The 13,967-nt window shown below is 39.1% G+C and overlaps 1 protein-coding gene across 1 annotated transcript; it reads right to left on the bottom strand.

Annotated features, from left to right (window-relative positions):
• Positions 1-342: 342 nt before the first annotated feature.
• On the bottom strand, positions 343-2,907 carry CST11 (cystatin 11). Its single transcript, XM_025932744.2, has 3 exons — positions 2,680-2,907; positions 1,949-2,053; positions 343-426 (listed from the first exon to the last, which is right to left on the bottom strand). Exons 1-3 carry the CDS (start codon positions 2,905-2,907, stop codon positions 343-345), a joined length of 417 nt encoding a protein of 138 aa, XP_025788529.1.
• Positions 2,908-13,967: the final 11,060 nt, after the last annotated feature.

The raw sequence follows: 13,967 nt of genomic DNA, 5'->3' as shown, positions 1-13,967 counted from the left end.
CTCTTCCTCCTCCTCCTCCTCCTCCTCCTCATTTTTTACTTACTGTAAAGTCTGAAGACTCCTACTTGATATGAGGATAGGGTTGAAGTTCTCCTATCATGCAGGTATAGGCTATAAGGCCAGGAATTATCTATGTCACTTCATTAGAATACTAAAACTATCCTAGCTCAGAATACCTTCAGATTACATTATTATGAGCTGAAGAGTTTAGGGGGGAAGTGGACTAATAAACATTAAGAGTGTTGAGATAATAGTTTGACAAACATTTATTTTCTATATTGAGAATTACTGCTTATTGCATGATATTTTAATGTATGATTGCTGATATGTGCTTCAGGACACCTAGCCATCGGTGCAGTTTTTGTTCAGAATTTTGTACTTTTCAAACCAGGGAACAACAAACACTGAGTAGAAGCACTCAATTTGCTAAAAAACAAAAACAATATTTAAAAAAGGTCAACATGCAAAGTGAAAATTTTAAAAGAGACATTTTAAAAGTCTAAAATTGGAGACTAGAAAAGGGTCCCTCCTGCCATAGTCACAATAACTAATAATTATTTTTTCCTCTCTATTTTTAGTTATTGTGTTATTTACTTCACACTTTCCCTTTTTTGGCCTCTTCTGGCTCCATCCATCCATCCATCCATCCAACCATCCATCCATCCATCCACTTACCCACCCATTGCCATCCATATTTCCTTCCTTGTACCTTTCTTCATTTGTCTGTCCAGCCATTCACCCATCATACCCTCTCTCTCCTTACCGTGTCCCTATTCTCTCCCAAGATTTTTCTTTTTCACTTCCTTTTTGTCCCATAATGAAAAATCAATAAACATAACTTCCTAGTATAATTTTGTTTTCTTGCTCTTCATTTGAAAGCCAAGGGGATGGGAGGCTTAAACACTTATATTTCTCCTAAAATGGAAATCAGAATACCAACTCCACCAGTTCAATCACTCACATCAAGGAGATCCTCTAACTCTACTGTTCTATCCAGTTATTCTTTTCATAGGTTTCATGATCTTCTCCAGGGAAGAACCAAGAAAGTCTGCTTTGCTAGATTTTGAAAAATTTCTATGTGGAAGGTGATAAAGGGATGGACATATTTCTGTGTTGATAACATCCAGATCACTATAACCAGGGTGACCACAGAATTTATGAACCGGATCAGGACACATTGTAAGCCTTCGGAGCTCCTGTAAATGATTACAAGAAGCTAGGCATAAATCAGAACTATTTCAGGCAAGGTGGGACATATGATCATCCTCATAGTGATTTTCAGGGCTTATAGGACTTGAGACTTTTAAGGTCCTTGTGCAAGTGGGCCCATCCCAACTGTGCACATTGCAGTGGTGATGGTCAGGTCAGCATCCCTCATATATGACCACACTTGGTGGGAATGAAATGCTTAGGGAAGTAAGCCATTGTTGGGGGAGGTAGCTTCTCAGTAGATCACACACATGCAGGTTTGTAACCACCTCTGTCTTCCTCACCACCTACCCCCTGTTGAAATATTTTTGAACCCATTTTCTTGTCTCCTCCTATTTGCCCAAACACTGCTTGATGAAAGGAAGAGGCTTGTAGCCCAGTAACTGTGTGCTCCCATCAGGCTATTGTTCAGGTATTTAGCTGGGTGCAACAATAAGGTCCCACTGGCTGCTAAAATATTACTTTTCTCAGCCGCCAATTGCCCCCCTCAGCTCAGCCACCCCCATCTGGCTTTCCCCATCTGGACCCCTTCCACCTCCCATAATTCTTCCAACAAAGGAGCAGTGCCTGCCAGGCAGGATCTTGATCACTCTTACCTTCACTTTTCCTCTTTGAGCAAGCCTATGTTTTCTTCTCAAGTAAGCTTCAATATATCCCCAATAATTCTACCCCACCTCATCCTAAAAGCACAGAAAATCCCAGTGACTTCTTTCTGAGTTAATGTGCATTCACCCAGTACCTTATAAAGTTCCCCTTCTTGAAACATGCAGTTAGTAGTCTCCAGCTTTTGACAGGTGGTCCGCCGCATCTCCATGTTCACATGATACTCCATGTGGTCAGTAACCTGTGGGGAGCAAGTGGAAAGAAGATAAAAGGACTTCTTGTCCTTTATTTTTAGATTCTGGTGGCAAGAACTCCTTTGAAAGGTGCCTAAGGTTAAGGATCTCATCCTGGACAAGTTGTTGGGCTTCTCTCTCCCCTTCCTATCTGACACCTATGCCTCCATTTGCCATGCAAGGAGGTTCTCCAGAAACCAATCTCTGAGCAAAGACACTCTTTAGACAACTAAAATGATGCTAACTGTTTGAGTAAGAGTCTGTAAACTTTGTCTGAAAGGGGCTAGATAGTTAAGATTTTAAGCTTCGCAGGCCATGGGGTCTCAGTTGCAAGTATTCCACTCTGCTGCAGCAGCTCGAAAGCAGTCCTGGATGATATGTGCATGCATGGTGTGGCTGGGAACCAATAAAACTGCTTACAAAAACAGGCAGCAGGCTTACTTGGCTATTGAGGTATAATCTGTCAATCCCTAGTCTTAGGTATCATTTAAGTGACTTCATCCATTCCAGTGAATTTATGTTTTTCTTAAAATGCCCACGTGAAACTAACCAAGGCTGAATTTCACTTGTGTGGGTGTCCCCTTTGGAGAGTCCCCTTGGAGGAGCATGACTAGGAGAGGGGGGCTGTGCTGACCTGCTTCTGGACCTTCAGGACCCGCACAATCCGGAAATTGTACTTGTCATCACTCTTCTTGTTGAAGTCGTTGATCACAAACTGCAAGGTGGCTATCACCTGGGGCTCTGACACAGGCACTTCTTCGACACTCATAAAGGTTTTCCTTCTTTCTTGGTGGGTGAGGGCCACCAGGGCCACCAGGATGGCCAGCAGGAGTTGTGGGGTCTGCCAGGGTCTGGCCATCATCCCTCATCTAGGGAAGAACAAGAAGAGCCCCTCTTCACCCTCCAGGGCCCAGCAGGATCCCACTGATCCTCTGTGGCTGGGTGGATTTAAATGGTCAGGGGACACCCACAGCCCTCCTCCTCCATCTCCATCTGCAGCTGGACCTGGCAGAGGAGCAAGAACACCCTGCCATGGTTGGCAAGCTTGCTCCCACTTCTTCTCCTTCTTTTTCCATATGTTTGTGTCACACACACACACACACACACACACACACACACACACACTCATGCAAACACGCATCTCTTCCTTTTGGGGAGCTTCTGTCTTAGCAACACATACTCCCCTGATGCCCCAGCAGGTGGAAGTCAGGCCAGGGGTCTCTGTCTACTGAACCCATCTCAGCAGAGCTGTGGGCAGTATGGAGTGACAGGAAGCAATGGAGACACGGGGGCTGCTGGATCACAGGGCACTGGAACAAGAGCAGCCAGCCAAGTGAACACCACATCCTCCCTGTCCTTTGACTTTCCCTTGTATTCTTGTCACCCTCTCCCCCTTCTCTGGCTGGCCAGGATACCAGCTCTCCCTCAGACCCAAACCTTGGTCTCTTTCTCTGTGTTAATAATTCTTTTTTTAAAGAATTTTTTTTGTGGTTTTATTGTACCATCAGGCATTGAAACATCTGAACAAATCAATATCTGGATGGTGAGACAGCTGCTTTCTCCTTCACTTCCTTGAGTTACTAGGGCAATTTGTCAGGAGATTAACAATAAATAAATAAATAAATAAATAAATAAATAAATAACAACCCTTTGAATTACTTAAGTATTTCTGATGAAATTTTGGGGGTGATGGTAGGGTGGTCTGGAGCCGACAGCCAAGAAAGAATTCTTGAAGATGTCTTTGGTGCAAAAAGGTGATTTTATTAAAGCACGGGGACAGGACCCATGGGCAGAAAGAACTGCACTGGGGTCTCAATGGGTAACTCAGTAACTTTCTCAGGTTGAGAAGGGGTCAGGGATAGAGTAAGTCTCTAAGGTATTTTGGAAGAAAGGTTTCCAGGACCTTGAGGGGCTAGCTGTTGCTAGGGAAATGCTATTTATTACTGTTTAGTAAAACCCCAGTCATGAGACCCTTCAGATGTAAATCAGGGGGCCATAAACTTGGAGTATGATTGCTGGCATATATCTTGGGGAGTTGAGTTAAAGGAAGTAGACTTACAGGATCCTCGAGGTGGGATAATGTTAAGCTAAGGTTCTCTTTTGCCCCTACCAAAGTGTCATCATCGAGGCAGCTGAGCTCCTAGAGGGAGGTCACTCTGCCAGTTTCAAGGACATGTCACTGGGAATTTAATTTTTAATTTATCTTAGTTTTCCACATTGGCAAGCACTTACACCCCTTTCCGGGGACATGACAAGTAAAAAGTTGCTGTGGCCAGTGTCAAAGAGTTGCTGCCTGTTTTCTCCTCTGGATTTTGATGGCTTCCTGTCTTACATTTAGGTCTTTCATCCATTTTGAGTTTACTTTTGTGTATGGTATAAGAAAGTGGTCCAGGTTCATTCTTCTGCATGTTGCTGTCCAGTTTTCCCAATATCATTTGCTGAAGAGACTGTCTTTTTTTCCACTGGATATTCTTTCCTGATTTGTGAGAGAGTAGTTGGTTATGTGTTTGTTGGTCCATTTCTAGGTTCTCTATTCTAGTCCATTGATCTATGTGTCTGTTTTTGTGCCAATGCCATGCTGTCTTGATAATTAGAGCATTGTAATAAAGCTTAAAGTTCAGAACTGTGATGCCTTTAGCTTTGTTTTTCTTTTTCATGATTGCTTTGGCTATTTAAGATCTTTTCTGGTTCCATACAAATTGTAGAATTGTTTGTTCTATCTCTGTGATGAATTCTGATGTTATTTTGATAGGGATCACATTGAAAATATAGATTGCTTTCAGTAGTAGAGACATTTTAACAACATTTGTTCTTCCAATCCATAAACATGGAATGCTTTTCCATTTTTTTTGTGTCTTTTTCAATTTCTTTCTTAAGCTTTCTATAGTTTTCAGTGTACATATTTTTCATCTCTTTTGTTAGGTTTATTTTTAGGTATTTTATGGTTCTTGGTGCAATTATAAATGGGAGAGAGTCCTTGATTTCCCTTTCTGCTGCTTCATCATTGGCATATAGAAATGCAACCAATTTATGTACATTGATTTTATGTCCTGTGACGTTGCTGAACTTATATATCAGTCCTAGCAGTTGTTTGATGGAGTCTTTTGGGTTTTCCACATAGAGTATCATGTCATCTGCAAAGAGTGAAAGTTTGATTTTCTCATTGCTAATTTGGATGCCTTTCATTTCGTTGTGTTGTCTGATTCCTGAGACTTCCAACACTATGCTGAATAACAGTGGTGAGAGTGGACATCTTTGTCATGTTCCTCACTTTAAAGGGAAAGCTCTCAGTTTTTCTCCATTGAGGATTATATTAGCAGTGGGTCTTTCATATATGGCCCTTATGATCTTGAGGTATGATCCTTCTATCCCTAGTTTCTTGAAAGTTTTTATCAATAAAGGATGTTGTATTTTGTCAAATGCTTTTTCTGCATCTGTTGAGAGAATCATGTGATTCTTATCCTTTCTTTTATTAATGTGATGTATCACATTGATTAATTTGTGACTATTGAGCCAACCCTGCATCCCAGGAATAAATCCTACTTGATAGTGGTGAATAATCCATTTAATATATTGTTGGATCTGGTTTAATGTATTGTTGAATCTGGTTGTATCTTGTTGAGAATTTTTGCATCCATTATCATCAAGGAAATTAGTCTGTAGTTCTCCTTTTCAGTGGGGTCTTTATTTGGTTTTGTAATCAAGGTAATGCTTGCCTCATAGAATGAGTTTGGAAGTTTTCCTTCCATTTCTATTTTTTGGAACAGCTTCAAAAGAATAGGTGTTAACTCTTCTTTATATGTTTTGTAGAATTTCCCTGGAAAGCCATCTGGCCCTGGATTCTTGTTTGTTGGGAGATTTTTGATTCTTGATTCAATTTCTTTACTGGTTATGGGTCTGATCAAATTTTATATTTCTTTCTGTTTCAGTTTTGGTACTTTACATGTTTCTAGGAATTTATCCATTTATTCCAGATTGCCCAGTTTTCTGGCATATATTTTTTCATAATATTCTCTTATAACTGTATTTCTGAGGTGTTGGTTGGGATTTTTTCCCTTTCATTTGTGATTTTATTTATTTAGGCCCTTTGTCTTTTCTTTTTGATAAGTTTGATTAGTTTTCTTGGTATGTTTTACTGGTTTTTCTGTTTGTTTGTTTGTTTGTTTGTTTGTTTCTATATTATTTATTTATGCTCTAGCCTTTATTATTTCCCTTCTTCTGCTAGCTTTAGGCTTTATTTGCTGTTACTGTTCTAGCTCCTTTAGGTTAGGTTTTGTATTTGAGATCTTTCTTGCTTCTTGAGGTAGACCTGTATTGCAATATACTTTTCTCTTAGTACTGATTTTGCTGCATCCCAAAGGTTTCAGACTGTCATGTATTTACTTTCATTTGCTTTCCTGTTCTATTTTATTTCCTTTTTGATTTCCTGGTTAACCAACTCATTCTTTAGTAGTATGTCCTTTAACCTCCATATATGTGAGAGATTTCCAAATTTTTTCTTGTGGTTGACTTCTAATTTCATAGCATTGTGTTCTGAAAATATGATCTCAATATTTTTGTACTAGTTGAGGGCCGATTTGTGATCCAGTTGTAATCTCTTCTGGAGAATGTTCTATGTGTACTTGGAAAGAATGTGTATTCCACTCTTTTAGAATGAAAGGTTTTATTTTATTTATTTATTTTTTAAAGATAGAATGAAAGGTTTTAAATATATCTGTTAAGTTCATCTGGTCTAGTGTATTATTCAAAGCGATTGTCTCCTTGTTGATTTTCTGATTAGATGATCTATTGCTATAAGTGGTGTGTTGAAATCCCCTACTATTATAGTATTATTATTAATGAGTTTCTTTCTGTTTGTGATTAATTGATTTATATATTTGGGGGCATAAACATTTACAATTGTTAGATCTTCATGGTGGATATACCCCTGAATTATGATATAATGCCATTCTTCATCGTTTGTTACAGTCTATATTTTAAAATCTAGTTTGTCTGACGTAAGTATGGCTACTCTGGCTTTCTTTTGATGACCATTAGCATGATAGGTGGTTCTCCATCCCCTCACTTTCAACCTGCAGGTGCCTTTGTGTCTAAAATGACCTTCCTGTAAGCAGCATATAGATGGGTCTTGTTTTCTTATCCATTCTGATACCCTGTGTCTGTTGATTGGAGTGTTTAGTCCATTGACATTTAGAGTGAGTAATGAAAGACATGAATTTAGTGCTATTGTGTTGCCTGTAGAGTTGGTGTTTCTGGTGATGTCTTTGCTCCTTTCTAGTCTTTGTTGCTTTTGGTCTGTTTTGTTTTGTTTTGTCTTTTCTGTGCTCAAAGAGTCCCTCTTAAAATTTCTCGCAGGGCTGGTTTAGTGGTCATGAACTCCTTTAGTTTTTGTTTGTCTGGGAAACTCTTTATCTCTCCTTCTATTTTGAATGAAACCATGCTGGATGAAGAATTCTTGGCTGTTCCATCCACATTGTTACAAAAGGCCATATTTCATTCTTTCTCATTGCCAAGTAGTATTCCATTGTATATATAAACCACAACTTCTTTATCCATTCATCAGTTGATGGACATTTAGGCTCTTTCCATAATTTGGAGAGTGTTATGATAAGTGAAATAAGTCATACAGAGAAAGACAGGTATCATATGTTCTCACTCTTATGTGGATCCTGAGAAACTTAATAGAAGACCATGGTGGAGGGAAGGGAAAACATAAGTTAGAGAGGGAGGGAGGCAAACCATAAGAGACTCTTAAAAACTGAGAATAAACTGAGGGTTGATGGGGGGTGGGAGGGAGGGGAAATTGGGTGATGGGCACTGAGGAGGGCACCTGTTGGGATGAGCACTGGGTGTTGTATGGAAACCAATTTTTATTGATTTATTCATATTAAAAAATAAGTGAATAAACAAAAAAAGACAAGATGCTTAATACTTGATTAAATAAAATTAATCTTCATTAAAATATTCCTCTACTTAAAAAAATAAAAAAAACTAAAACTAAAAAATTAAAAACAAAACAAAAAATAAAATAAAGAAAGCTAGAACCTAGGTGTGTTTGGTTCTGCTTTTTGAAAAAAGCTTGATAGAACAGAGAAAAAAGTAAATAAAAGGGAAAAAGAGAAGAAAAATTTTAAAAATTAAAAAAATTATAGAATAAAATAGAATAAATTGAGATAAAGAAAATGAAATAGAATAAAGAATTTAAAGAAATAAAAAAGAAAGTAAAGAAAGAAAATAAAAATAAAATTTTCTCTTTCTGTATCCAAGAAAAAGGAGGAAAAGAAAAAAAAATCAAACAACTTAAGCAAAAACAAAAGCAAAGAAAATGAACAAATAAATGAACCAGCAAACAGAATGAAACCCAAATGAAGTTACATCCAGTTTCCACTAGAACTGAAACTATGAAGTCTCTATAGCCCATGTACTGAGTGAGTGGAGTGACTTGTGCTGATCTTCTAGGGGATGTGCTTGGGGGGCGCAGTTGGGCAGGGCTTGGTGTAAGGGTTCTGTTCTCTACTAGGTTGTGCTGCTTAGCTTACTGGGGTGGATCAGGGTACACATACACGTGTGTGTGCATGCCTGTGCCTGGGAGAGGTGAAAATGGCTTCACCCAACTCCCTAGTCTCTGACACAGGAACTTCATGGTCTCACCAACCCACAATCAAGTACCCCTCCTTTGTCTCAAGCCTCTGTCCACTCCCTGCCTCTACTCTGTTCGTGTCCAAGCTGTCTGCCTGCCAGGCAGCACCTCTCTTCACAGTTTAATCTCAGATGTGTTTGTGTTTCAAAACCTCAAACTTCGGAGACCCCTGTGGCTTGGACCTGCACTGACTATCTTGGGGATGGTCTCACTGAGCAATGGCTGAGAGCCAGTTTGCCCCAGAAAACGTTCACACAATTGTTCAGTGGCAGAGGTTCAGAGATTATGGCAAATCACAACACACAGCTGGCGCCAGGTTTCACTGCACTCTTGCGTCTTTGTCCCAATACCAGCAAACGTGGCTGCTCTATAGGGTCTCCTGGGACCTTTGCCTGTGAGGAGGCTGTATGGCCTCTACCAAATGCACTCTAAGCAGGGGAACTGCTTCTTCACCTGTGGTACACAGACCCCTCAGGCCCTGCTACCTGCTCCTGGGGATTCATCCTACTTCCTCACTAGAGCACTGCCAGGCACTGAGCTCTGGAACTTCAGATTCTGTGCTCCACTATTTATAGAATTCTAATGGTATTGTAACCCTCTCCTTTTTTCCCATAAAGGTTTTGGGGAACAGATTTCTTGTTCAGTCACCTGTGAGTGTCTTCACTTTTTCTCTCTCTTTCTCTCCAGCTACTTTTGGGGGAGTGCTTTTCTTGAACAATCCTGATGCACCTCACTTTCCCCCTTTCTCTGTCCTCTCTCTGCAAAAATATCTCCCTAGCCTCCCCGGCTTTTCTCTCCCCAGTTCACCTCTTCTCACTATATACCTGCTGAATTCTGTAGCTCAAGTTGTACAGATTGTGCAGATCAATTTCCTAGGTGTTCAAAAATGGTTTGGTGCTGATCTAGCTGCGTTTTAGGGATGAGACAAGCTCAGGGTCTCCATGCTGCTCCACCATCTTAACCCCTTCCTTCTTTTTCTTAAAAGCAGGAGATGAAATTCCTCTGTGAAAAATGCCCTCCCTTTTCAAGATAATTTTTATCTTTTCTGTTCCTGCTTGTAACGCAGGCTGCAGTGAGTGGTATGTGGAAGAGAGCACCCCCTTCTGGGCTTCCTGACTCCATTTCAAATGAAGTGTCCTTTGAGTGTCTGAGAGGCTCAATTGGTTAAGTGTCTGACTCTTGATCTTGGCTCAGGTCATGATCTCATGGTTTGTGGGTTTGAGCCCCACATCAGGTTCTGCCCTGACAGTGCAGAGCCTGCTTGGGATTCTGTCTCTCCCTCCCTCTGCCTCTCCCCCACTCACTCTTTCTCTATCTCTCTCAAAACAAATAAATAAACTTAAAAAAATAAATGAGGTGTCCTTTGTGCCTTTTCACATTTACCCCTTTTGGTCAAGATCTTCCCTTGAAAGCAGCACCAATTATAAATCAGGTTTTTCCCATTTAATGGTTTTGTTCCTTATTGTCAGAAAGGCCCTGTCCTGGCTGTCATATCCATGCTGGAGGGAAAGTGCACCAATTGGAAACCACTGAGACCACATTTGAATAACTAGGAAGGGTAAGAGGGATAACTCTCAGGCCTCTTCCACCTATCAAGGTCATAATGTTGGAGATCAACTCCAAGCATTGAAACAGCATCGCCCTGTTTGGTGCATTGTTTCTGCAGACATTTGACAGGCAACAGGTACAAGGTTTAAAAATAATTATGCAAAGCAGAATTAGAAGTAATATGACAAATCCAGTTTGTATGATGACTCTAAACCAGGAGCTCAAACCTGAAGGTAGCCAGCTAAACAGATCAAAAGACCATGGGGAAATTTCTTGTAACCTGTGTGCTTGTTCTCTAATCTTGTGTGATTGAATTTTTACTTCTTTAGAGGCATTTATCCATGTATAACAAGTGGAATTCACTATTGCACAAATGTCTCCTTCTTCATTAAGTAAATAATCAAGGGCCATGTGACTGTCCATAACTACTTTAGCCAAGGAGTCAAGTGATCATTGTTGGGCTGCTACTGCTTTGGCTGTGGGACTGGCTAGCTTTCCTAATGTTAGGGAGAGATTTCTGGTCATGTATTTATTGGCAAGGGAAAAAGGTTCTCCTATGGAAGCAAATATTGAGTCATGTACCCCTTCTGGAAGTTTTTGTTGAGAGTGGTCATGGAGGCTCAATGGCAGGACCAAAGGGAAACTTCTGATCTGTTATAGATGCTAACTGGGACAGTTTAGTGTTCTTGTAAGCATTGACTCCTGATTCACTAGCTGTCTAAACATTAAGACCTCTGGGAAATGCTGTCCACTGCAAACAAAAATGAAACCAGGTGAGGCATGCAAAACTCCAGCTTTGGTTACTGATAGATCCATTAACTTGAATTTCCTAACTGGCCCTTTCAAACCGTGGGTTGGAGGAGTTTGGGATAGCATTCTGTGAGAAGCCATACCTTCTAAAAGAGTCTTTTCTAAAAACCTTGCAAAGAGGTGTAAACAACTTCTAAACTTTTGGCAGAGTTACAAATATCTGGGATGGTGTCACCAGAATTCCTAGCCTTGTAAGTAGTTACAACATATGCAGGATGTTCTTTTTTTTAAAAGTTCTTTTAAATAAGGATCACTGCCTGATTACAAATATGAAAACACAAGGCAACAAAGTATGAGCCTATCAAAGAGTGATTATAGGCTGGCCTTGAGGAGTTAAGATGGTGTGTGTACATAATGGAAAGGGTGGTTGTTCTTGTACTGGCCTTTTCAGTTGGCTACACAGCTTCTTTCATTGCTCAATGTACTGGGATATAAGAACAGTGGATTTCAAACATGTTGGATCATTCCACAGTAAGAAATATAGTGTATTTTATGGTCCAGCTCATACCTAAATATATAAAACCATATAAGTAACTGAAATAAAAGTTTAATGAACTAATGTATATTTCCTGTTTTCAGTATATGCCATGCATGCACTCTATTTTGTACTTTATGAAATTATTTTTAAGCTAATGTAGATAATAAATAAATCTATACTATCTATAAATTATAGATAAAACTGAAGATTATTTATCTATATAGATATAAATAATATGCATATTTTCTATTTAAATAAATGTCAATCATAACTAAGCAATGGTCTGTGACTACAGTTTGAACAACAAGAAGTCACAGTAAAGCCTTCTATGGTAGGAGAAGGCTCTCATGAAAGTTCCGTAATTTCTCACCTTCCAAAGGGGCTTCTGCTGCTTTGCCCACATTCTTTCAGCTTCAATGCACACAGTCTGTGCAGAGTTAATTTATATTTAGTATTCTAAGTGTTCTGACTTTTTTCCTCGGGTTTATTTTGTGTTCTCAGCTCCTCTTCCAACTTTTTTTTTTTTTTTTTTTTTTTTACAATAATCTTTGCTGTGCTTTCCTTGGCTGAATTCTTTCATGTGTTGGGGTCCTCAGCTGGGTCCACTTGGTTCTGTTCTCCATGGTCTTTCATGTTGCAACAAGGTAACCAAGGTCTGTGCTCACAATGGTGAGAGGATGTGCTCTAGGTCCTTGGGGCTTAGGCTTGGAATTGGCCCATAGACATTTCTGCTACATTCCATGGAATGGGAGAGTGGACTCCATCTCTCAGAGAGGGGAACTGCAAAGTCATCTTTGCAAAGTGTGTGGACAGAGGGAGGTTTAAAGAACCGTAACCATTTTGTCAGTCTAGCCCAGTATTAATTCCAAATAAACCTGTATTTTCCTATTTTTAAAAAGATAATCATACCTACTGTTCAAGACTATTATCTGTTCACTCCTTCTCTCCCAAAAGATGAACTCTTTAGACTTGTTTTGTTTTTCTGAGCTTCTGATCCCCCTAGGATGAGCGTGGTAGGATGACTTTATTTCTTCTTTCCCTATATTTATTCCTTGAGTTTGAGGTTCATTTATTGCATAAAGGAGCTTGATTATTCCAACACCATTTGTTGAAAAGAGTGTTTTTCTACATTGAATTGACTTTAAATCAAAGTAAAAAATCAGTAGGCTATCAAGGGTTATGTTTCTTGACTATTCTGTTCCAAGTATCTATATACAACTTTGCAAGAATCATACGCTAGCTTAATAGGATTTGGGGGTAGGTTCCTTGGGATTTTCACAACACAATGCATATAATCATACAATGTTTCTAGGTATACATATAATCATGCTGTACATGAATAAGGAGAACATATAGTTGGGTCATATTTTTATTCATTTTGAAAATTTCTTTTAATTTAGATCATTTACATCTAACGTAATTATTGATGTGTTTGGATTTAATTTAGTATTTTAGTATTTGCCTTTGTTTGCTACCTCTTTTTTTGATTTTCTCATTTTGCTAATATTTCCTACCTTTCCATTCATTTTAAAAGTGCTTATCCTTACTTCTTGGAACGTTTGGTAATAGTCAATATCTGAGTTATGTCAGCATTGGCGTCTGTTTTTTTTTTTTTAAGTTGAACTATAGTTGACACACAATGTTACATTAGTTTCAAGGGTACAAAGAGTGATTCAATAACTCTATATGTTATGCTATGCTCCCCACAGGTGTAGCTACCATCTGTCACCATACAATGCCATTGCAATACCATTGACTATATTCTCTATACTATGTCTTCCGCCCCCTTGACTTACTCATTCCATTACTAGAAGCCTGTACTTCCCACTCCTTCACCCATTTTGTCCCTCCTTCTATCCTTGCCCCCCATGGCAACCAGTAGTTTGTTCTCTGTATTTGTGGGTCTATTTCTGGTTTTTGTTTGCTTGGTCTATTTTTCAGATTACACATATAAGTAAAATTATATGATATTTGTCTTTCCCTGTCTGACTTGTTTCACCTAGCATAATACCCTCTAGGTCCATCTGTGTTGTTGTAAATGGCAAGATCTCATTCCTTTTTATGGCTGACTAATAATCCATTATATTATCTATCCATCTATCTTACATCGTCTTTATCCATTCATCTATTGATGGACACTTGGGTTGCTTTCATATCTTGGCTATTGTAAAAAATGCTGCAATAAACATAGGGATGTGTATATTTTTTGAATTAGTGTTTTTGTTTTCTTTGGATAAACATGCAGTAGTGGAATTACTGGATCATATGGTATTCCTAATTTTTTGAAGAACCTCCATACTATATCCAAAGTGGCTGTACCTATTTACATTCCCACTAACAGTGCACGAGGTTTCTTTTTTCTCCACATCCTCACCATCACTTGTTATTTCTTATCTTCTTAATTCTAGCCTTGGTGTTTGTTGTTGTTGTTTTTTTTTTTTTTTTT

The sequence above is a fragment of the Puma concolor genome, chromosome A3 (assembly GCF_028749965.1).
Source record: "Puma concolor isolate L17-30 chromosome A3, mPumCon1.1.hap2, whole genome shotgun sequence".
Lineage (NCBI taxonomy): Eukaryota > Metazoa > Chordata > Mammalia > Carnivora > Felidae > Puma > Puma concolor.
The sequence above is the reverse complement of the archived record's forward strand: the minus strand, read 5'-3'. Positions and strand labels throughout refer to the sequence as shown.